This window comes from Thunnus maccoyii, chromosome 5, assembly GCF_910596095.1.
Source record: "Thunnus maccoyii chromosome 5, fThuMac1.1, whole genome shotgun sequence".
Classification (NCBI taxonomy): domain Eukaryota; kingdom Metazoa; phylum Chordata; class Actinopteri; order Scombriformes; family Scombridae; genus Thunnus; species Thunnus maccoyii.
This window is the reverse complement of record NC_056537.1, coordinates 1,053,255-1,078,055: the sequence shown is the minus strand read 5'-3', so window position 1 is coordinate 1,078,055 and position 24,801 is coordinate 1,053,255. Positions and strand designations below refer to the sequence as shown.

General features: G+C 38.7%; 1 protein-coding gene across 1 annotated transcript; it reads left to right on the top strand.

The window, feature by feature from the left end:
* Window positions 1-4,113: 4,113 nt before the first annotated feature.
* LOC121897240 (protein NLRC3-like) lies at window positions 4,114-18,103 on the top strand (the record flags this gene model as incomplete). The annotated part of the gene is made up of 6 exons (XM_042411634.1): window positions 4,114-4,324; window positions 4,459-6,304; window positions 9,732-9,905; window positions 14,053-14,210; window positions 15,272-15,294; window positions 18,032-18,103. Coding segments are annotated over 6 exons (2,484 nt in total), but the record flags the coding sequence as incomplete, so codon positions are not given.
* Window positions 18,104-24,801: the final 6,698 nt, after the last annotated feature.

Here is a 24,801-nt window from a genome sequence, read left to right as displayed (position 1 = left end):
AAGAATTCAGGGCAAGACGTCATGAAACAGACAAAATATAAGTAAACTCACCGCTGTCATCTGTCATATTTTATTCAATAAAGCTTATTTAGCAAAAACTGTCTCAGTGTCTGATGTACAAATATATGGAGATAATTAGTCATTTGTTAATAATGTTTATAGTAACCTCTTACTACTTTTATTAACTCCGAGTTCCCGCCTCCTCTCACATCAACTCCGTGGGATCTGCGGACGAGCAGAGATACCAGAGCGGGTAGAGAGTTCCCCACTGCGGGCCGAACACTCCTGTCTTCAGTTACAGTCCTCCCCGTCTGCCTCTCTGGGAGGATACTCGCGGTTTTCTGGGCGACAGCTGACCAACTGCTGACCCAGACCCGAGGCTGCTTTTCAATACGCTAATTCGCTGCTTCCTCGCGTCCTCTCTCCTCCGTGAGCCGGAAACCGATCTCCCTCCGCCGTCATGGAGGATCTTCCGATCCCTTAAATGCACCTGGAGGAGACGAGGAGCGAGGAGAGAGGAGGCTCCAGGAGGAGAGTAGAGCGAGTAAACACAGGTGTATCCTATGCGGAAGTGTTTTAACGGACAGCAACACCCCTTTGATCCAAAGAGTGTGTATTGATTGATCAGCTGATCTGACGGGACAGTAAACAGTCGGGCTGTTATTGTAATACAGCAGATCAGGAAAACTACCTGTGGAGAAGGAATGAAAGTGTGATATCTTAGGGTACACGTCATCAGATACGACACTTGTCTTCAGCTGAGCTGGCTTTAATGTAGTAACGGCCATAACCACATTATAACATGACCAACATGGGGGTACGACTTCTCTTGGTTACTGCCATAACATTCTGCGTAAGACTGTACATAATCCCTCTTAATGGCAAGTGGAACTAGAGCCCTCTACTGGCTCGGGGCTGCAATGACATGCAACAGTCACTTCATGACAGAAAGCATCAACAGCAGCTGATCATAGCCTATTTATTTATAAAATAAAGATGACTGAATCATAAAAACATTCTACTATTTTTCTTCATGAGCCAAAAGGCTTCTCCTCTTCTCCGTTTCAGTGCGTCTCAGTTCCTTCAGAAAAACATGACGCTGCGTCTCCTATAAAATCATCCTGAACCTGAAAAGCACGTCAGACTTTCACAAACTAAATAAGCAACATTTTATTTAAACATATTCTGCAGGCTGCAGCTGTTTCTATTGTTCCTTTATATCGGTTCTGTTCTTTCAGTAATTAACAGATTTAAATTGTCTATTTGTGTCTTATTCTGTGACAGCCAGATGATGATGATGATGATGATGATGATGATTCATTGGAGCAGTTATCAGCTGTTTTCCTTCCAGCTATCAATATGTAGAAAGTATTAAGTAACAGTGCAAAGTGTTCATTAATTGTGTATGAAACTTTAGACTTTAAACTGTTACTTAGTCATTTCTATTGCTGACTTATTCATAATTGACATTTAGGGCTAAGTGAGTTATAACAACTTGTCGTCTCCTCAAAATGACGCCGTTTGATAAATTAAATTCCTCCATCCTCGCTGGGAGGAGCTAAGGCTCGAGGAAGAGGCGCGAGAGACGGAAGCGAGGAGACACGTCAGCGTAATGAAAAGCACCCCGAGTGAACCGGACACTGGCTGCTGCATGTAGTCCCACGGTAACTCCGGGGTCGCTGGCTGGTGGCTGTCTGTCGTGTCGAACCGCTCCGGACTCTGTCTCTGGGTTCTTTCTTCGAACCGGGCCGTCTGCTCGTGTGTTCCGCGTCCTCCGGTTCCTCAGCTTGTCGTTCATTCTGCAATTAGTGGGATGACTGGAGATGTGTCTCTCCCAGTATCATTACTGCCCAGTTCATCATGCAAAATAATCAATACTTAAAACACACAGAAACACATTAAATACGCACCAAATGATCAAGAATAAAAAAGTTACACAGCAAAACAAGTAAAAGTGTCAACCAACAACATGCAAAGTGAAATAACATCATACAAATAAAAACATGCAAAAGGCATTTCTGACCCTGTTACATTAGACTCAGAGTTTGTTCAACCTGCTTTCTGGAATAAACCCTCAGAAAATAACTGTTTTTAGTACAATGAGGAAGTCTCACACACACACACACACACACACACACACACACACACACACACACACACACACACACGCACGCACGCACGCACGCACACACATACGTGACTTCCAGTGCAGAGAAAGAAGGGAGGAACCCTGAAAGTGAAAGTATTCAGTCAGACTCCATTTTAATGTCAACAGAGCAGAAGGAGGAAAACAGTCTGAGGCAGGGTGAGTGTTAATATCAGGGCTGCTAATATTGATTACTGTCATTATTGATCAATCTGCTGATTATTTTACTGATTAATTGTTTAGTTGATTAAACTGTGTCAGAAAAATATGAAATCACTGTGTTGACGTCTTCAAAAGTTGTTTCCTTTGTTCTTTTCCTGGTTTCTGCGTCCTCACAGTGATGTAACGTGACACACTGCTGCAGTTAAAATAGAGAGAAGTCACAGTTAAGAACCACACAGATGTTTATCTGAAGTCTGTTTGTTGGATTTAAAGCAGAGTCAAAATTTATCTTTGTGATGGCTGGAAAACACACATGGTTGTAGTTAAAGTCATGTAAACTAATAAGAAGCTACTAAGTTGAGAGGAAGGACTGGGTTTATTCTACTGTGTATGTGTGTGTGTCTCCAGTGTTACTGGTTTACCTCTCAGACTCCAGAAGATGAATGATTTGGAGGAAGAGGAGGACGGAGCAGAGTCTCTGATATCCAGCTGTCTGTCTATGAAGAGTGACCGGTCTAAACGTCATCCTCCAGACTTCAGTAATGAACCTGGACCCTCAGACACAAAGTAAGAGACTGTTTCTACTGTAAACTAACCTGAAGATGATTCAGTGAGACGGTTTCATTAAGGTTGTAGTGTAGATATGAAGGAAACACAGTGGAAAGAAATAATGAGTTACCTTCCATTCAGCTGTAATCTAGAACAGATCTTCATGAACATGTTAACCAGAGACAGAGACAGGGCTGCTTTTGATATTTGATTTTCCAGTCTAACAATCTAAAGTAGTAGCAGGTAACCCAGGGTGATATTTACTAAGGATTTAGTAACAAGTCACATTGTGTCTCCTTATTTATTAAAGGACTGCACCGGGGTTTTGTGCTGGTAAAATGGAAGAAAATGGAGTGTTTGGTCTCCTGCAATACAGAATGTGTCTTAATGTGTTCCTGTTCAAAGACACAAAATATGGGAGGAAGTAATGGAAATGTATACAAACAGCCTGCTGCAGCTGATTTATCACTGCAGACTGACCACTGCAGCAGAGGAAACTGAGTCTGACATTTAACGTTTGGGAAAAGTCAAATGTGTAAAACTGTTGTATCACACTGACACAGAGGGAGAGAGATTATAGCAGAAACAGTGAGAGAGAGAAACACAGATGAAAAGATGCATTATGAAGATATTTAGCAGAGCTCTCTGTTCAGCACCACAACACAAGACAAAAGAGCAGCACTCTGTTATTTTTCACAAGTGGACTTTTCTGTTTTGCTCAGTTGCCTCCTGCCTTTTTTTCCTGACTTTTAATGTCTCATAGTAGCTTAAAGGAGCCCTGTGGAGTTTTCTTGTTAACAGACAAAAATCATGTTTACATTGACTTACTGACCAAAACACATTGTGTGAATCCTTGTGGTCTAACAAATGTGTTGAATCCATTTCCCTCCACATGAAACATTTGCAAAGTCGATTTTTGAAGCTAGTATTTTAAATCCTGCATTGTTTACATCCATGTTTACTAGTTTGCACTCTTCTTCTTCGTCTCTGCCTTTGCTGGCACATTGTTGTGTCTGTCTAATTACTTTTGAACCCTTGTAATTATATTATGTATTATTTTATTTAAATTGAATGTGCTGAAGCTCAGAGCCCGAAGAACAAAACACTGTGTAAATGTCCAAATACTGACAGTCTGGACTGTTTATGGAGGGAAAGAGCTGCATCAACTTGTGAGCTGTCGGTTGGCCACCACTAATGTCATGTGTCATAAAGAATGTGTTCATGTCCACAGAGAGAGGAAGAGGAGGGGTGTTTCTGTGGAGGAGCAGTTGTCCTGCTGTTCTTTGTGTCAGGACGTCCTGAAGGATCCAGTCTCTACCAGCTGTGGACACTGGTTCTGCAGACAGTGCATCACCTCATACTGGGACCGGTCTGCTCCATCAGGAGACTCCTCCTGTCCCCAGTGTGGAGAAAGATCCAGAACAAGACCTAAACTGCAGACAGACAGTCAGACCAGCACTGTACAAAGTAAGACTGAAGATCTGTCTGCTGATGTCATCATCTCTGAAAACAGGACAGGAATCTACCTCCTCTATCCTGCTGAAAATTAACACAGTCAGACATATTTCTTCTTAATTATACATTTTTTTCTTCTCTTTCAGCAGAAAGTGGTCTGCAGGAGGTTTTAGATGAACATAAGAACAGTCTGAGGAGGAGATGTGAATGTGTGACTGAAGGAAGTGATGAAGCAGGAAGTGAAACCCTCCTCAACAGGATCTACACTGAGCTCTACATCACAGAGGGACAGAGTGAAGACGTTAATACCCAACATGAGGTGAGGCAGCTTGAAGCAGCTTCCAAGATGGAGACTCTCCATGACACTCCAATCAGGTGTCACGATATCTTTAAAGTCTTACCTGACCAACAGACACACATCAGAGTCGTTCTGACCAACGGCGCCGCTGGCGTTGGAAAAACCTTCTCAGTGCAGAAGTTCACTCTGGACTGGGCAGAGGGCTCGGAAAACCAAGATGTCAGTCTGGTGATTCCGCTTTCGTTCAGGGAGCTGAACTTGATCAAAGATGAGCAGTACAGTCTCCTCATGCTGATCCATGATTTCTATCCAACATTACAGAAGGTCACAGCAGAGAAGCTCGCTGTCTGGAAAATTTTGTTCATCTTTGACGGCCTGGATGAAAGCAGACTTTCACTGGATTTCAACAACAGGAACGTCGTGTCTGATGTCACACAGAAGTCATCAGTCAACGTGCTGTTGACAAACCTCATCGAGGGGAAGCTGCTTCCCTCGGCTCTCGTCTGGATAACTTCCCGACCTGCAGCAGCCAATCAGATCCCTCCTACATGTGTTGACAGGGTAACAGAAGTACAAGGCTTCACTGACACCCAGAAGGAGGAGTACTTCAGGAGGAGATTCAGTGATGAAGAGCTGTCCAGCAGAACCATCTCACACATCAAGACATCCAGGAGCCTCCACATCATGTGTCTCATCCCAGTCTTCTGCTGGATCACTGCTACAGTTCTGGAGCACATGTTGACTACAGACCAGAGAGGCGAGCTGCCCAAGACCCTGACTGACCTGTACTCACACTTCCTGCTGGTTCAGACAAAGAGGAAGAAGCACAAGTATGATGAAGGACATGAGACGAGTCCACAGGAGCTGACGAAGGCTGACAGAAAAGTTCTTCTGAAGCTGGGGAGGCTGGCATTTGAACAACTGGAGAAAGGAAACATCATGTTCTACCAAGAAGACCTGAAGAAGTGTGGTCTTGATGTCACAGAGGCCTCGGTGTTTTCAGGAGTTTGTACAGAGATCTTCAAAAGACAGAGTGTGATCTTCCAGAAAACAGTCTACTGCTTTGTTCATCTGAGCGTTCAGGAGTTTCTGGCTGCAGTCTACATGTACCACTGTTACACCAGCAGGAAGACAAAGGTACTGAAGGACTTCCTGGGAAAAGACTACAGTTACTCATCTCTGGATAACTTCCTGATGAGAGCCCTGGAGAAATCTCTCAGAAGTGAAAATGGCCACCTGGACCTGTTTGTGCGCTTCCTTCATGGCCTCTCTCTGGAGTCCAACCAGAGTCTCTTAGGAGGCCTGCTGGGTCAGACAGAGAACAGTCCAGAAATCATCCAGAGAGCCATCAAGAACCTACTGAATGGGACAAAGAACAGTCTACAAATCAACCAGAGAGCCATCAACAACCTGAAGGAGATGAACAGTGAGTTTATCTCTCCTGACAGAAGCATCAACATCTTCCACTGTCTGATGGAGATGAACGACCGCTCAGTGCATCAGGAGATCCAAGAGTTCCTGAAGTCAGAGAACAGATCAGAGAAGAAACTCTCTGAGATCCACTGCTCAGCTCTGGCCTACATGCTGCAGATGTCAGAGGAGGTTCTGGATGAGTTGAACCTGTGGAAGTACAACACATCAAAGGAGGGAAAACTGAGACTGATCCCAGCTGTGAGGAACTGCAGAAAGGCTCAGTAAGTCCAGATGTGATTATCAACATTATAAAGCTGCCATCAGTATTACAGTAAAGATTCACACATGCACACTATCAAAGTGTTAAACATGTGTTACACCTGCTTGTTGCCAAAGTTATACATGAATAGTGCTTCACTACAAGGAGTACCTGCAAGCACATTCACATGTCAAGACATCCTGATCACAAGGAAAATATATTTCTATTCACATTAATGTTTTTATTTTCATAGTGATGAGGATATCTTGACACATTGATTATGTCACCGGTCATTTTGATATAAATATCCTTCATTTCCCTCCTGTGTGTATTTGTCTGAGGAAGACCTGTAATTGGTTGAAATGTTGCCAGTAAATTTAAATGGAGCTGTGATTCCAGTGTGTGAGTTCTCCTTGTATCCCAGTTGAATAGATTTTGTATCCAGCACCTATCCCACTGAGGGTTTGTGGATGTGAACACGACGACTCTGACTTATAGTGCTTCACTTCAGATGTTCTTCACATGTTACAAATGCTATGAGAGCAAGAAAAACTTATTATTGTTGGTGTGTTTATACCTGACATTAGTAAACACAGTTTTTCTGTTTATTTATAATGATTTTACAGTTTATTGTTCACCTTCTAGTTTTCTTCCTTTGGGTTTAATACAAATCCAGCAAAATATCTTCAGGTTTCAAGTTTTTGTTGAAAATGTTTAAAGAGTCATTATTTCATCACAACAGACAACAGTATTTTCCAGTGGACAGTACCTGCTGTACCTTTCGTTAATGTGTCTGTTTATTTTATATACAGACACATACATGTAATATCTGTGATCTGCTGCAGCTACCAGCTTGTATGAAGCCTGAGAGGCGAAACCCAGGGCATAAAAAGTCTACAAAGCTCTTCCTGCTGATAACACTTAATTGCTGTGAGTGCACGGTGATAATTGAAGAGACTCAGTTTGAAACTGCTCAGGTTTTATGAGCGAGACAATTTCATTTGAATTTTGTGGAGACACTCTGATATGATGGGTGCTTCTCATGACCTTATTTCATGTCTTCTCTCTCCTCGGGTGACCCGGAAATTGATCTGGAAATTGGTCTCATCATGAAGGATGTTTGAATTTGCTTATTTCTGTTTGGAGGAGAGAGGAGGCTGCCTGAAGGAGGGAGTAAACAGTACACAAGACCATCCTTCATCTTTTATCAAACTGACACAACCTTTTATTGGAAATCTGTAGTGTTTAGACGCAGCAGCTGATCGGACTGATCTGATATTACATCACTAACATCTCAGTTTTACACCAAAACAAATAACAGAACCAACTCAGGTGTAATATCACTCCCAAGTTTAGATTTGATTTGTTTTCTGATTCTCAGTCTATTTAAAATTTTGGATTAAAATTTTCATTATAGGCCTGATTAATAAAGGAAGCATAAAACAACTTTCATCATTCACTAGAAAGATATTTATTTTTATATTCCTCCTCCTAATTTACCCTGTGTCATGGATGATATAGTCAGGGAGGGAAGGTGAGTCTGCTGTCTGTTAGCAGAAAACACATTTAATTAAATATCAGTTTCTATGAGGCTGAAAATCCCTGTGTGTCAGGTATGTTGTGAAGAGCAGAGCAGGTGGACCCAAACACAGGAGACTGCAGGCAACAGGAACTTGAAGAATAAATCTTTATCTTGGTCTGAGTGTAGGCAGAACAAAACTGAACAGAACAAATGATTCGAGAAGACTGACCTCCAGTGGAGGGAAAGTGAGGAAGGAAAAGCAGGCTGGGGAGGAGTACATGAACACAGGAAGGAAACACAGAGCAAACAGAAAAATAAAAACCCAAAAAACACAAAGAGACAGATGATGTTCCAATAAAATAAAATGCAGTAGTGTCTCAGATTACATTTTCCTTATTACAATTCCTTAAACTAAACACATGCTCCTATATAACAGCAGTGAGAAACGTGAAACTGTCTCCTGATAGTTTGTGTGTAGGGAGATGGGCGGGAAGCTCAGGTGAGGGGAATGAGGTGATTGCAGTGATAGCAGGGCAGATGGGAGTGGCATAGTGCATCTAATGTTGAACACAAACTATATACAGACATCACTACTGTGGTGAAATAAGATACTCATAAAAACTGGCAACTCATCGTATGAATGAGTAAAATTACATGAGCAAAAGGACTGGATAACAGAAGTGTAACACATAAATGATGATGGATAAATACAACCTAAGAGAGTGATGTCTAGATGAAGAGTAACTGAGCCAACACTAAACAAGCCGCTCCATAACCAGCACTGTACATGACTAGATAGTTACATAAAGCAGTGAGGAAGAAAGTTGGTGTGAGTGAGACGTGAACTTAGTAGAGCCAGACTCACTCAGAGCTGAGAGGAAGATACATAGAGTCAGACTGTGACAAGGTAGAAAGTAAACATTGATGTCAGATATATATACATATTTCCTCTTTCCTTAAAACATATAAACTACAAGTTTAAATTATTCCTACGAATTACGAGACATTCTCATCATAACATGAATTATAAAATAATGAATTTTCAAACAGAATATCAATGAATGCAGATGCAAATAACAAATATATTTTAGAAAAAGTTGCCGCCAGTAGAAATGTGTATTCAGTGTCTGAGCAGTTACAAACTGTTTGATGGATCTGTTCACAATATAACATGCAGATGTTTGTCAAACAGTTTATTTCAGGAGAAACATGCAGAGATATTTCATGTTGTCTTTTGTCATGTTGGAGGACATCACTACATCACTGTGCTGGCAGTGGTAACTGTAAGCCATTATTAATTTTTTAGACAGTACATCACATTTAAACTCCAGCACATCAAAAGACACTGAAGAGCTGTTAACAGCTGTAGACTGACAGCTGATGTCACTTCAGATGACGCCTGAAAGGAAAGGATGTCCAAAAACATGTTTCCTTGATTCTTCTTCCCTCACATCTTTTCCTGCATCTCTCCCTTGTATCTTAGGTGGGAGGGACTAAGACACAAGGATATGACTCAAGTGAGCAAAGCAAGGAGACATTTAAGACAAATAAGAAGCAATCACTGTGGACTTTATAGAAGCATAAATGCAACTCCATTTTCTTTGCCTTTGTCTGCAAGATGAAACCAAAACAGAGAATCCCATTAAAAAGTCTGCAGTACAGCAGCAGAGAGAGTGAGGAGAGTTACTGAATAACTCAACTTTGATTTGAAGGGTAAATCACAACATGACACATTTACATTACTTTCATTTTCAGACACTTTTGTCCAAAGTGACTTACATTTTTTTACATATATGTACAATTTTGGATTGAGTGTGTTGCTCAAAGACACTTGGACATGTGGACAGAAGGAGCTCAAGTTTTCAAAATGCTTGAATCTATATTTATCATTAAAGTGTATATTGTATGTATGTTATCTGCATTACAGACTTGCTGATTGTGGACTCTCAGAGACTCACTGTGAAGTTGTGGCTTCAGCTCTGAAGTCCAACCCCTCCCATCTCAGAGAGCTGAATCTGAGCTTGAACCGTCTGTCTGTCTCAGCAGTGAAGCATCTGTCTGCTGGACTGGAGAGTCCAAACTGTAGACTGGAGACTCTGATGTAAGTTCACTGACTATCTGTTACTGTTGTTGATCTTAATGTTTAACAACTGAACCTAATTCATGTGCATACATAAGTTACAACCATGAAGTTATTTTTTCCCATATTTTCATTTTTTACTGTACAAAGTTTAGTCTGTAGTTATAAAAGATGACTGATTCTTAAAGAAACTGTAGAAAATGTCCACTGTTAGTTGTTAAAGTCAATTAATATTCATAATTTTTGGTAAAGAGTCACAGCTGTATACAGAAAATCCCCTAAACTAATATCTGTTTGAAATTAATCAAGTTTACTTGATGAAGGAGAAATATTTATTATATTCTTTAATTTGCTTTAATGAATAATGTATGATCATTGATATTGATCCTTCAGAACACACACACACACACAGAGACACAGAGATCAATGCAGGTGACCTCAGAGTCTTCAGTCCACACTGTAGACTGGAGACTCTGAGGTCAGACACCATTTCTTACTGCTTTACTGAGATTAATATGATGTGACAGTTGTGGTGACACTAAACTGCAGACATAAAGCTGATATTATGCTGATCCACACTGAGGATCTTAATGGGAAAGTCTATTTTCTTCTTCAGTGGTTTAGTCCATTGACTGTGTCAGAGCAATGTTGAGCTGCACATTTAAAACCTTCATATAACAAGAAAAATCTGCACTGGATAATTCACTCTGAACCACTGAAACTTTTTTGTCTTTTATATTTGACAGTTTTTAACCTGCATCCTGTTGGGTTCAGGTGTTTGGAGTTTCTGTCTTCTAAACTTTAGGGCTGGACAAAAAATAAATAAAATAGTTGTGATTAATTGCAATTCTTATTTGATCAATAATCGGTTCTTGAAATCCAGAGAAAACTTTGCATTTGCACCTTTACTCAGTGAACATGTATACATGTGCACTGTGTTGTGTGTATGCAGTGGTTACTTATTGTAAATGGTTCAGTTAGAACTGCGTGACGTGTAAAATGTCTACTTTGTGGAAATGGAGTTATTACAATGTGCACAAAAATCTGATTTCAAGTTTGAAAGTAAGGTAGATGCTAGCTGCTATATTAGCTGCCCTGAGTCATGACAGTCCCATAGAAGGATGGCAGAGGGAAGATTGAGGTGGACGAGCTTGAAAGAGGCAGCGGGAAGAAATCAGGAAGAAAACAGAAGAAAGAAGAAGAAATTTGAAGTTACAGTGATGATAGAGAGAAAGAAAGAGAAATCCATTTGGCTGGAATAAAACTGACTAAGAACAAGGACAGATTTGGAGTTCTGTTGAACAAACATGAAGTCGCCAGTTGGATTAAGGACAAACTTGGCGATGTCAACTTAGTTGATGTGAAAAGAAATGGATTGATCATTGTTGGATGTGTTTCACAGACACAGCTGAAGAAGTTGTTGGAAATATGAGTTAGATGGTTAGCAGGTGTCATGTTTCCCACTTCATAGAAGAGTTCCAGTAAGTTGTTGACAGTCATTGAATGATCAGGATGAGTGACAGAGAAAGGTTTGAAACAAGACCAGGGGTCAGATGCATAAATGATATGTACGCACAAAAACCACGCACACGCCATTTCCTGCACATAAACTGGTATTTATAAACACAGAATGTGCGGTGAGAATGTGAACACCTCACGCATACTTTAGACCAGGCGTACACATGTTTTTCCTAAGAGATCTGAGGCTGATGTGATGAGGTGGAGATGAAATATAAGCTGAGAGACGGAATCTTTTAGTAAAACATTGTTTGTTTAGGTTGATAACCAGCTGCATTGATTGTGTGTGTTTTTGGGTTCTTTTGGGGTGTTTACACAGATATTTGTAAAATGTCAATCAAAGGCACATTTATTAAGTTAACATTGATTAATTACTTTTGTGTTTAATTTTGTCATTCCTTTAATTTCCATAGGAGCCAACATTTTATTTTGCTCTTATTATTCTTTTTATTTTATCCTTAGTTGTAGCACACCTTGTAAAGTCGGTTTAGATATGAGCTTCAAACTACAACATTGATTCCATTTCTGAGATATTACTGCTGACGATGGTTTACAGTCCATGTGATGAATTAATGATATGGATGGTATAAAGAGCTGCACAGCCATGTGTAATGGTGGCGCGTAATGACAGCTATTCTGGCTGTTGGAGAAACTCGCTGGTGCAACACAATTTAGTGAAACTGCACTTCTTCTTTCCCGTTTGTTTCATTGACAGCTGTACAGACTGATGAGGCAAGTGACCCATTGATATGAAAACGGCTGGTTCAGGGTGTGTCTTCATCCATTTATGGTTAATTGTGGGAGTGGAAATGAGACTCGTGCACGTGTGCCCAGTTCCTCAACAACTGATATTTATAAAACACAACCATGCGTACGCACAGCTTAATAAATCTGATGAAAAGAATGCGTCTGCATGTTTGTGGCTTTATGCGTACACATAGTTTTGGTCATGAATCTACACAGAGTTTTATGCATCTGGCCCCTGGTGTGTTGCATTTCGAATCAGAAATCCTGTCTGACAAAGTATTCTTAGATCATATCAGTTACCCAGTAAGGCTGTTTGTTCCCAAACCCATTCAGTGCAGACGTTGTTGGAAATGTGGACACAGCTGGCTTGTGTGTAATGATTTGGGGAGATGTGGTTAATATGGAGATGAGACGTGCAGCAGCAGAAACTGTGAAAAAGAACCCCAGTGTAATCAGTGTGGGGGGAGACATGAGGCAAACAGACTGTCCAAAGAGAAAGAAAGAGATGGAAGTCATGAGGATCAGGTCCAAGAGAAGGCTGAGCCATGAGGAAGCAGCTAGGAATGAAAAGATTCAAGAAGTGAAGGAGAACTAATCAGGTAGGAAGCATGAAGAATATTGTTTTTGTGAGGACAAGATGAAGTTCTGAGCACTTCTGTCCATGGTGATTAACTGTGCCGCTGAGGCAGAAATGAAATCTGAGAGAATAGAGATTATTACTGGAGAGGAAGTGCAGAGGCTGCTGAGATGCTTTCAGACTCTCTCAGAGCCTCAAATGAGAAGTTATATTAGAGAATGGGATGAGGGTGGGAATATATATATTAGTTTTATTTGATATATAATCATTTAGATTAAACAGGTGAACTGAGTCTTGTTTTCAATCCAGTAGAAGGCAGTAATGTAACTGACAGTCCATGTGTTGCATTATGGGATAGCATTTATGTTTGTGAAATGTGCATAATGATGAAGCCCTTGCAAGTGATGCAGGTCTTTTATTATTCTTGCTCAACTGTTTTGCACATGTAGGCCTAAAAATATAGCTGTGTCATGTTTGAGTGTTTTTGCATTTTTACTTGTGTTTGGCTGCACAACATGAGTTTATATAGATGGAGCCACTGGTGGAGCTGCAGAGTTTAAGAGGTGAAGTCACTACGTCTTTATTGAAGTAGCAGCATGTTGTCATTAATATTAATGAGAGCTCTTTTTCACTGTTTGTATTTGACAGTTTTTAACCTGCATCCTGTTGGGTTCAGCTGTTTGGAGTTTCCATTTTATAAACTTCTACATTCTATCAATCAATCAATCAATCAAACTTTATTTATATAGCACCTTTCAAACAAATAAAATACAATTCAAAGTGCTGCACAAACGACTGACAAAACATAGGACGTTAAAAATGGATTTAGAGACTAATGAACACCAAAGCAAAAAAGGTTCAATAAATAAGACAACAATAAAAAATGGGTAGTTAAGATAATAAAATATAAATAATAAAAGATAATACAAGCAATAAAAATAACAAAAAAGTTGTCAAATACTACACATTATACATAGATTAGTAAAATAGTAAAATGTTAATAAATATTAAATAAAATTAAATAATTTATAATGATCAACAGTAAAATGTTGATAAACAAAATAGAATAAAATAAATCATGATGATAAATAAAATAAGTATCAATAATAAAACCATAAAATGATTAAACACACATAAAAGCCAGACTAAACAGATGGTTTTTAGTTTATGTTTAAAAATATGTATATTTTCAGCTCCTCTCAGATCCTCTGAAGGCTGTTCCAGCAGCTTCTAAACCTTCTTCACATCTGAACAGATTATGAAACATTGAATGATTTAAAAAATGAACTTTGTTTTCTAAAGTGACATCATTTATTCTTTATTCAGTTTGTGGGGCTGCAGTTTGTCAAAGATCAGCTGTGATTCTCTGGCCTCAGCTCTGAAGTCCAACCCCTCATCCCATCTGAGAGAGCTGGATCTGAGAAGAAACTACCTGCAGAGCGAAGACGTGAAGCTGCTGTCTGACCTTGAAGAGAGTCCAGACTGTAGACTGGAGACTCTGAGGTCAGTAGAGAGTTGGAGTCAGTCCGTGCTGGTTTCAGCAGTATTGTATTAAACACAGTTAGTATCAAAGCAAAGATCCAGTATTTCCTAGTGAACCTTCAACCTTCTCAGTGGCTGCTTTCCTCAGTGAAGCTGTGAGAGGAGAATGGTGACAGGCTTCAGGATTGGACAGAAAGACAGAGAGAGAGAGAACAGTCAGCCAATCAGATCAGCCAGAAGCTTGTTGTGATCATGTGTTTGAGTTGATGTTAAGACGACTGTTGTTGTTGTGTTGATGTCTGCAGGAAATAAAGCTGGATTACAGCTGACAGTCTTACAAGATGTATAGAGACAGTGGTTCTCATCATCAAACTGTCCTACCATCAAATCTGATCTGGAAGTGTTTGTTCTCTCATTTCAACACTAAAGAATTGATCAGTTCATCTTTGTCAGAGCTCTAAGATCAGTCTGACTGCAGCCTGCAAATCACTGGCTCTGATTTCACACAAGCATCATTACGTTTAGTAACCATGTGGTCTTTATACAGACCAGAACCTCTCCTGGAGTCCAGGAATCACAGCAGCTGTTTAGCTGAGAGCTCTGACTGATTGTCATGTGATGAATTAACAGCAGGAAAGATCTTCAAATCCCACAGAGACTCTGTAGCTTTCAACTTTTCTAACAGTTCACATTTATCAACAGTAAATCCATCAGTAAACTGATGAGTGAATGTCTCTGTTTCTGCAGTAATGATGTGTTCATGACTCTCAGCACTTTATTTCCTCTGTGTACTTGAGTGAAATCTGCAGAGTAAACAGACTTGATAGCAAAAGTCTGTGCAGGTGTGTGAGCTTGGAGCTCAGTGTGTTCACTCCAACATGTTAACATGAGAGCTGAAAGGAAGCAGGCTACGCTGCACAGCTGTTCCACTTCTGGTCTGAACAGGACTGAAGTCCCTGCTGCTCTTTATACTGGATGTGCTGCATCACTGACTGACAGCTGATGAAGTGAGTCTCACTAAACACTGATTTATGACCTCTGTTGTTTCTTCTTCTCTCATCAGATGGGATTGATCTCTGTCAGAGTGTGAGTGAACATCCAGGAGTGTGTGTTGTGAGAGGATCAGCTGGATCCTGATGATCCATCTGGATTTTGTCATCTTCACTTAAGTCTCTCAACTGACGACAAACTGAACAGTTATCTCTGGATTTTGTTGAATCAGCACTTTACAGATGTGTTATACATGAGCTGTTTGATACAGAAAAGATTAAAAACAGGTGTTATAAGTCAGACTCTGACCCTGGGCCCATATTTATCAAGCGTCTCAGAATCACACTGAGAGTTAACGAGGGCTAAAACTAATTAATGAAGCAGAAGAGAATTTACTGTGACTGTCAGCAGAAGGATTACTCCTGGGAGAGAGTGAGACGTCGCTGTTTTACCACAGTCAGAGCAGCAAAGTAGAAATAATGATGACATGTTGTAGTTTTCTCACAGTCTCAGCTGGAAATATGAAACAGTGGTAATTTGGTATATTATGTGTATAAGCAGGCAACCAGGCAGGTAACTTACCAAGGTTATGTAACAAAACTATGATGCCAAAATTCATTATAAGATGATATTTACAAAGTGTAAAGAAAGCCTGAGAAATAAATGTAGCCTATATGTTAATGAAGATAACAGGTAATTAGACTCAGCTGTGTGAAATGATCTTGGTTCAGCCACATTGTTTCACAGCCTGTAATAGTGCTGCATCTTGCACATATTGCACAGACACATGTTGCAAACCCTCTCCATGAAGAACATCTTCTCTTCCACTGTCCAATTCCTCTTTCAACTACTCCCCAAGTGTGTTCTCTACATGAAGGTAAATACAGCGTAACAATAGAAACATATATTGTTCAGGTGCATCCTCCTCTCTCAAATATCAGGCTGTAGCTCTGCTGTTATTTGAAGGAGCCTCAATAAAAAATAAGCCTATAAAATATTTGAGCTGTTGTAATGAAGTTGAGATATCCTTCATTATGCAGCTGACATGATTCTGTGTAAATCAAAGTTTTAGTGGGCTGTAACTGAGGACCCTCATCATGCTCATTATCTTTATGACGTGCATTAAGCCTGATCAAAGTTTGATTCATGACTTCCATCATTGTTGCTTCTGACAGAATCGTCACTGTTGCACAGCTGCATTTTCCCCGTTACCATAAAGTGTAACATTGTGAGGACGTTCTGTATTTATTTAAATGATGTTCTGTAGAAACATCATGTGTTCTCCTCTGCATCACACACAAAGTCAGTCTCACTAATGATTCTGCCTGAACTCCATCTCCTGCAGCTCCTAAATATTGGCAGAGATAGGAATCATTTACCAAGTTTGGAAAGTTGATAAGAGACTTTTTCTCCTAAAAGTAGAAGCAGAGATGCGTCACTCTGATCATTTTTGGCCAGTTAGGAGTGATTTCCTGCTCTGAGACGCTTGATAAATACAGGCCCAGATGTGACAGATGTGACAGATTGGATGTCCACAAATTTCATTCAGTTAAATTGTGAAAGAATTTATCATTGGTCCAGAAAACCTGCATGCAGGTCAAATCATTGTAGGAGAACCAGTTGATCTTTGTTTTTTCTGCAATCTCCAAAATAGCCCAAAGAAGGCCTGGGCTCAATCAACAATAACTTCTAACCTCTAAAGACATGGATGTATATTCAACTTCATCTGGAAATGCCCTCAGATAAACTGAGAACCCTTTCTTCACATTTAAATGTCAGTTTTGACTCCTCACAGAACCATCTCCTCACCCCAAACTCTCCCCAAACTGTGTGGGACAATCCCAAATGGAAATTATGAGACTAATGATGCTACATGCTTTATCAACCCAAGTTTCAGAGGATACCGGATTAAAGGACCCTTTCCTTGGACAAATGCAGAGAGACTGTTTATCATAGTGAAACCTCATCCATTTGTTTGATGAGTTTGGACAACTCTACCTACATTTTATGTTCTCTTTTCACCTTCTAATCTCATACACACACACACACACACACACACACACACATTCCAAAGCACATCCTCCCCTGTTGCTTTCACCCTGGTGTGACTTCAGATAAAGATAGTCCAGACCTGTCGTGAATTCAGTTAAGACTTTCTGTGTTCCTTAAAACCAGAAGTTTGATTCAATGTTTCTTAAGTATATAATCATCTTATAATCTATATATTATTGGTCACAAAGTAATTCCTGTTAAACCAGTCGAACTCGATCTTTCTGTTATAAAGTATAGCTGAGATAGAAATATCTAACTTTAATTGTTCCATAGTAATGGAACCACAGTGCCATCTAGTGGACAACTTTCAATGAGGTTGAATGTTAAAGACAGACCTCTCCCGGTGCATGATGCATAATGTTTTATTATTGTAATATCTATTAAATTGCCATTAAACTCTATATAACTCAGTAGGAATGTGATATGTATGAAAGATACTTTGATAAACAAAGAATTAACACTAGTAGTTATAAAGTATGTTAGCTAGTATGAAAAGTAATTTGTTAAATAACTATAGTATGTTTTAATTAAGCTGCATTGATGATTGTTAACTTTGTGTGTTAATGGATGTATAGCCAACAAAGACTACATTCTGTTTTAACCTAATCAAAGGATTAAATTCAGGTATTGTGATGGTGATTACATTATAGATGTGTGTCTCTGAACATTTGAGTAACATATCGTACATTTGCAATTTAGGGTTAAATCTGGATGATCATGGTGAGATAGTTGAATGGTTGAAATGTAATCAACTCAGGGAAGATCACGTGTTTTCTCTTAGACAAAGGATGGATCTCCACCCACACAGGCCCATCTTAGCGCCATCTCCAAGGAGTCGTACGTTGCGTCCTGAAGACTTCCGCCATTTTAATTTTCTCCACACTTTTTCTTTTGTATCACGTGATCTTCTAAGTTAACTGTTTTCCCCTTTAAGCTACATGCAGTATTGTTACTTCAGTAAAACAAATTTTATGTTGAAATTCTTTCACGCGTTTTATTTTGAAGTATAGTTTCGTTCAGCCGGCGAGATTATTATTGGAGTTATTTAGTAAGAAATTCATTCAGTCAGAGACTTCAATTAAAACGATCCGCTCTCTATGGATCAATACCTCTTCAAGGTTGTGTATCAGAAACAACCACAAAGATCAACCTTTATCCGTCTTTGTAACGTTGAACCCTGTGGTGATCTGGAGAATCACCTGAAGAAGCCGTAACGACAGCACTTCTGCTTAAAGGCTCCCGCAACGTTCACGAGAGGAAACTCGCCACGCAAAGTATGCTGAACAACGCTACTCCTGCTCTCCATCTCCTTCATGATTAAGAGTTGGTGTCGTTTAAATTGAACTCTCTGGTTAATTCCTTAAAGAAGTTAAGAGAAGAATTAATTCTCCGTTAATTACGCTTTCATTAACATTTCACCATCATTCATCCATAACTTCATATATGCCATTTAGAACATTTATTCTGGTTGTATATTCATTTATCTGTTTGCATTGAAATCTCATTTATTCACTGTTCATTATTTAGTTCAATAAATATATCTTTATTAGCATGTCGTTGTCTGTGGCTTCAATTTAAGCAGAGAATTAGATCACTGCATCGTAACACACTACATCAAACGGACTGGAGAGCCAATCACCTTCTCAGCTCAGCCACACAAAAGGTTTCCTGCTGAAACACAACTCAAGTTTCTTCTCATCAGAAATGAAGGACATTTGACTAAATCAAGTAGGCCTTAAATCAGCATATAATGAGCATTCAAATGGACTTTGTCTTTTGTCTTCAGGGAGACATTGAAGCTGCTGTTTCTGTAGCTGAAGGTACCTGAACATAACTGTGCACAGAGATCTTTGACTGCTGGATCAATTCTGCTTCACATCAGACTGCACGCTGTTTTTCATCAGACAATATGTTCTTCATCTGGGCAGTGCTGGAAGCCTCCACCCGTGCCTAGAGAGCAGTTGTTCCCAACCTGGGGGTCAGGACCCCCCCAGTGGGACACAAGATTAATCTGAGGGGTCACAAGATATTTAACAGGATCAGAAAGAAAAAACTTTTCAGACGTTCTAATCTGAATATTTTACTTCTCTATGTGATTAAATTAGTGTCATAATAATTGAACAAAATCTCCCAAGAATCAAACAAAAAAATCAATCAATTGAAACCAAAAAACCACCTCAAAGGCAAAACTTCCAATGAAACTATACAAGAGTGAAACATTTGATTACAATATTCTTCACATTTCTTTCACTGATGGTTATTTCTCTTCTGTGTTCACTTTGTTCAGTTTCGCTGCTGAATTTTTCACTTCTGACTCAAAGCTCTCATGTGGGCGGGTTTTACAGCGCTGCGTCCCCATTGGTCAGTTACTTTATCAGGGATCAATGATTGGAAGGTTATTATTTGTAATTGTAAATAATAGATACATTGGCTGCTGAATATATACGGGGGTCGGGGTCTTTCACTAACAGGTGTGTGTTATGATTTAGGTTGCCCAGGGTTACAGCGCAGTGACTCAAAAACAACAACAGCACTATTCCACAACGTCTATAATGTAAAAGAGGCTACAGCATTTATACTACACTATGCCAGATAAACAGCTCACACTAAACCAGTAAACAAGCATGAAGCTTACTGTTTGTAGAGTTAATGTCAGGGTAGCCTCATTTACAACTCCTCACATCAAAGCTTTTGTTTTGAAATGATGTCATGTGAAAGCTTTGACTTATTAGTCCTGTATTTGTTTCCAAAGAATCTACACATTTTGAGGCTGTATTTGTTTTGATGTTGGATATTATTCATCAATCTTTTGCATGTAAACAATCTGCACATTTCTTTTCTGTTTAAAGTTGTATTTCAATTCTATTTGAATTTGTGTAAAAACCGTCTTAGATCCAAATCATGAATGAAATCAGTGTGTTTTTGAATGTGAAAAATGTCTGGAAGGGAGTTTTGAAGATATGAAGGAAGGAACCTGCTGACCTGATAACAGACTGATGACTTCAGTTAGATCCTCCACCTCCCTCTCTAACTATTAATAACTATTCATTTATTCATAAATATTCATCTATTCACTTATAGAAGAAACACATTGAGGTCAATTCAGTTTTTGTGAGGAGCTCAGAGAAACGCTGGAACATTTATTTGAAATCTTGCCCGCATACAAAACAACTGTGGAGTAAATTGTCACGTTTTATTGCTCATCATATTTACCTTCACTTTACATTACTTTCCAAAAATATATGACAGAATCTCTGCCTGTCAGTTTGATTTCATTATTTCTTCATTATTTTGAGCAAATTCTATCTTCACAAATCCAAATCTTTAAGCAAAACACCAAACTTCTCAGAACTGACTGTTCATATCAAACAATATATTTCTTTTATATCTGAATGTACAAACAAAAAATCTGTTCAAACATATAAACATCAAACTCCTGTAAGCTTTATGAGATATTTACTGTATTTCATTATTTCCATGTCCGTGTGTCAAGAAGCAGCAATTTAGTGGAAATAAATGCAGCCACACAAAAATGTTCAAATCTTGAACTGATGGTGAAGTTCTGCTGAGAAACACTTTAGTTTTTCTCTGAGATGCAAAAACGATTATCGAGGCTCAAATCAAATCTAGTCTTGTAATATTTATGTAAAATGTCATTTGTAATAATTCACCATGTTTCTTTTTTATTGACTCACAAAAGTACAAAGAGAAAGACAGAAAATAGAGAATTCTGACAGTTAATGAAGAAACAACTGAGTCCTACCATCTCTAACGCTCCCAAAACAATGTGAAAATCTGAACCAAGCCTTTATCCTCAAACAATATCAGTCATAAACCTTATTAATGTCCTTCAATTCTCACTGTACTTGCATCTTACAGCACAGGCAGCATGCAGTGTTCATACTGTAGAGCAGCACTGACAGAAGAAGAAGACAACAACTATTCAATTCATTCAAATAAAGAGAAAAAAGTCAAATCAAATGAAAAGGTTGGATTGATTTGTATTGTGACATTAAGGACTTTTCCACTGGTGCTCATGTTTCATGGATTCTGTCTCATTATTTTACAGTCTAAAAGCTTCCTTTTCTAACTTCATCATTTCTGTAGCTTCAGTCATCCATTCTTTCTGAGTTGGCATATTTCAAACAATACAGTTATTGATGATGACCTTCTTAGTGAGCGTACATAGAGAAAGATCTTTTTACCACATTTCTTTAGTGACAAACTACAACATCCTGCTTTCTGTCACAGATTAATAATCAAACAAACTTCTTCTTCTTCTGCAACAAAAAGACGCATCAAAAGTAGATTTTCTTTCAAAAAGTCACTAAAACAAAAACTGATCAATCTCACATAGATAAAAGTTTTTTTACTTCTTCTTTTTTAATATATGTTATCATCCAGTTTTATATACAATACCAGCCAAAACCTTGGACACACCTTCCCATTCACTTCAATGAGAAAGTCTGTCCTGTATATTTTTTATTATATTTTATTTTTAGCTATTTATTTTAACTTTTTAAAATATTAAATTACTTTCATCTTTTCAAACACAGTTTTCAAACGTAGAGTTATTTCACTTGATTTCTAATTTTTATATTTTGCTTGTTTTGCTTTTTCTTGTTTTGTGTTGTTGTTTTTTTGAGCAACTTGATTTTAAATAGTTGTTTTGTAGGAAGGAAAAAGCTGATGGGACCCAAATAAAAAAGAGAGAATAAATGCTTCTTAGCCCCTCCCACAGGAAACAAACTATTAACATGTTGTTGTTTTTGTTTTGTTTTGTTTTGTTTTTGTTTTAATACACTGTTTCCCAAAGTCCAAGATGACGTCATCAAATGTCTTGTTTTGTCCACAACTCAAAGATATTCAGTTTACTGTCATAGAGACTAAAGAAAGCAGAAAATATTCACATTTAAGAAGCTGCAATCAGAGAATTTGGAACAGAAATATGTCTTTGAATGTTTGTGAAGCTCTATATGTCCAAAAGTATGTAGACAGCTGAAAATTGCTGTAAGGTCCTTTCCCAAACTGTCATCAAGGTTTATTGTGTAAAATATCACTGTATGCTGTAGCTTTAAGATTTTCCTTCATTGAGACTAAGTGGCTTCAACCAAACCAGGAAACAAAAGGACACTAAAGTATGAGGCTCCCAACCAGGGAGTCAGGACCCCCACAAAGACTCACAAGATCAATCCATAGAAAATCATCAAAAACATATTTCTGCTGCACAAACACAAAAGGTTGACTTTTCTCCATGCTGGCAGACGTGGCTTAGAGGATGAACCCTAATAACTTTAGTGATCCTCTGACTGTCCATCATGTATCATCAGCTCAACATTTCATTTGTCAATACTTTGCTTTATGAGCAAATACCTTCAGAAGGAATGACGTTCCCATCAGCCTCAGAACATGTTAACATGCTGCACTAAGATGGTGAAGACGCTAAACATTATACCTGCTGTATATCAGCATGTTAGCATTGTCATTACACGTATGTTTGTTAGCATGCTGACATCATTTTATGTCTCCAGGACTCAGAAAACAATATAATCTGATCTGAACTGCTCACAACCAACAGACAGATGCAGCCTGTGATGCAGAGTCACAAGTAGACAGTTTTAGGGGAAAGGAACCACTCAGCTGTCCCTTTACTTTTGGCCATATACTTTATAATCCAAGCACAAAGGGCCACTTACTAGCATGGAAGCTTTCAAGCAGATCTCATGGCCTTCATTCAGTGAATAGAGCTGTTGTGTCTGTGATATTTGACCTTTAGTTTAGTTTAGTTTCATCTTTGTGCTTAGATCAGATTTTCTCCATCAAATATTGTTTCTGAAGCTCATGAATGAACATCCACAGTCAGTTGATCATTTTTGATTTCATCTCAGATTATTTCACTTGTTAAGTACTAAACCCAGTTTGGACTTTGATGTTTTTTGGTGAAAGCTTCATATTATTGATGTGAAGTTTTGTGAAATGTGGTTGTGTTGAAGGAAGCTGCTCTGTTAAGTCCAGTGTTGATATTCAAGCATCTGATCACAGAAACACGTTGATGGAAGACTGAGAATCTTAGTAGTGTTTAGTTTTGGACTCTTATTCCTTGACAGTGGACATCTCTGAGTATGTTATAGCCTGATGTTAAGTGTCTCTGTAGCTGCTGCTCATTTTGATAGAAAATACAATTTACATGGTGCAGCATTAAACCAATGATACACGTATGTTTAGATTTATCTGTCATGGTATTTAATAATAATATTATAATATATTTTTATTATTAATATGAGGATATTTTTGCCCTTATTGTAGCTGTAATGAACACTGTCATTCAAAACATAAATGAGGTAGATATGAAATGATATGATCCATCTGGAGTGTTGTAGAAAATCATTTGAACTGTGAGATGAAGCGGACAGAAAGTGGAGTTTCAGCACTGGACTGTCAGACTGTAGATGCTGTTTTTCTGTTTTCTGTTTGTCCAGCAGCAGTTCTGTTTCCTCTCTGCTGACGTGGAGCTGGACTCAAACTGACTCAGGAGGGAACCAGTAGCATCTCATGGTGCTCAAAACACAGCGAGCAGTCCTAATCTGAGCAAATACTACCCGGGATTAATGATGTAGAAGTCTGTCTGCGTGTGAGACAATTCCAGCTCAGCCTGGAGGTCTTCATGGGTCCAATAAAACAGACCTGCCTGTGTTCATACATGAAGTTTAAACTAACAAACCTGTGAAGACCTGAAGCTCAGCCGTCTGTTTCATGTTGATTTTCCTCCTTATTTTGTATCAGTGTACAATCAAGAGTCTGAATGTTTGCTGTAAAACTCCCAAAAAACAAAGCAAATGTGCTCACAGAGGTGGACTGATGACTGAAGCAGATTTTCTTTATTTTAACTTTATACTCATTTCAAAGACATTTTCAGCTTCATTTTTAGGACATTTTACAGACAGAAATGGGGGAAAGTGTTAAGATGGTTTGGTTGGCATGCAGTCAATATACTGAGATTCATATGTAGTTCTTCATTTGAATAATAATAAAATCAATGAGTTTTCAGTGTGTAGTTTTGTGTCAGTGGATATATCAGCATATCAGGTTGTTTATTTAATTACACCCTCCTCTCTGTAAAATGTCCTGAAAATTACACCTTAAATTTCTGCTAATTAACTGTTAAATGAAGCCTCAGCTAGATTTTGAATGAGGATAAAACATATTTATTCACATTTAGCCAGCTGTATTTATTAATGAAGTATGTTGTGCTTTAGTACTTTGATAGATTTAGTGGAAGTTTGACTTAACATAGTAGATAGTTGATGAACTAGTGTAGCTGGTGAGCAGCTAATTACCAGCAGTGGAAGAAATACTCAGATCCTTTACTGCAGTAAAAGTCATGTGTTGTATTTGAAAAGCTTGTTATATTATCCATTGTGTCAAATCTTCATCTGAAAAGTAACTAAAGCTGTCAAATAAATGTAGTGGAGTAGAAAGTACAATATTTCCCGCTGAAATGTAGTGGAGTGGAAGTATAAAAGTCCATCATGTCATTCAGTAAAGAGTTAT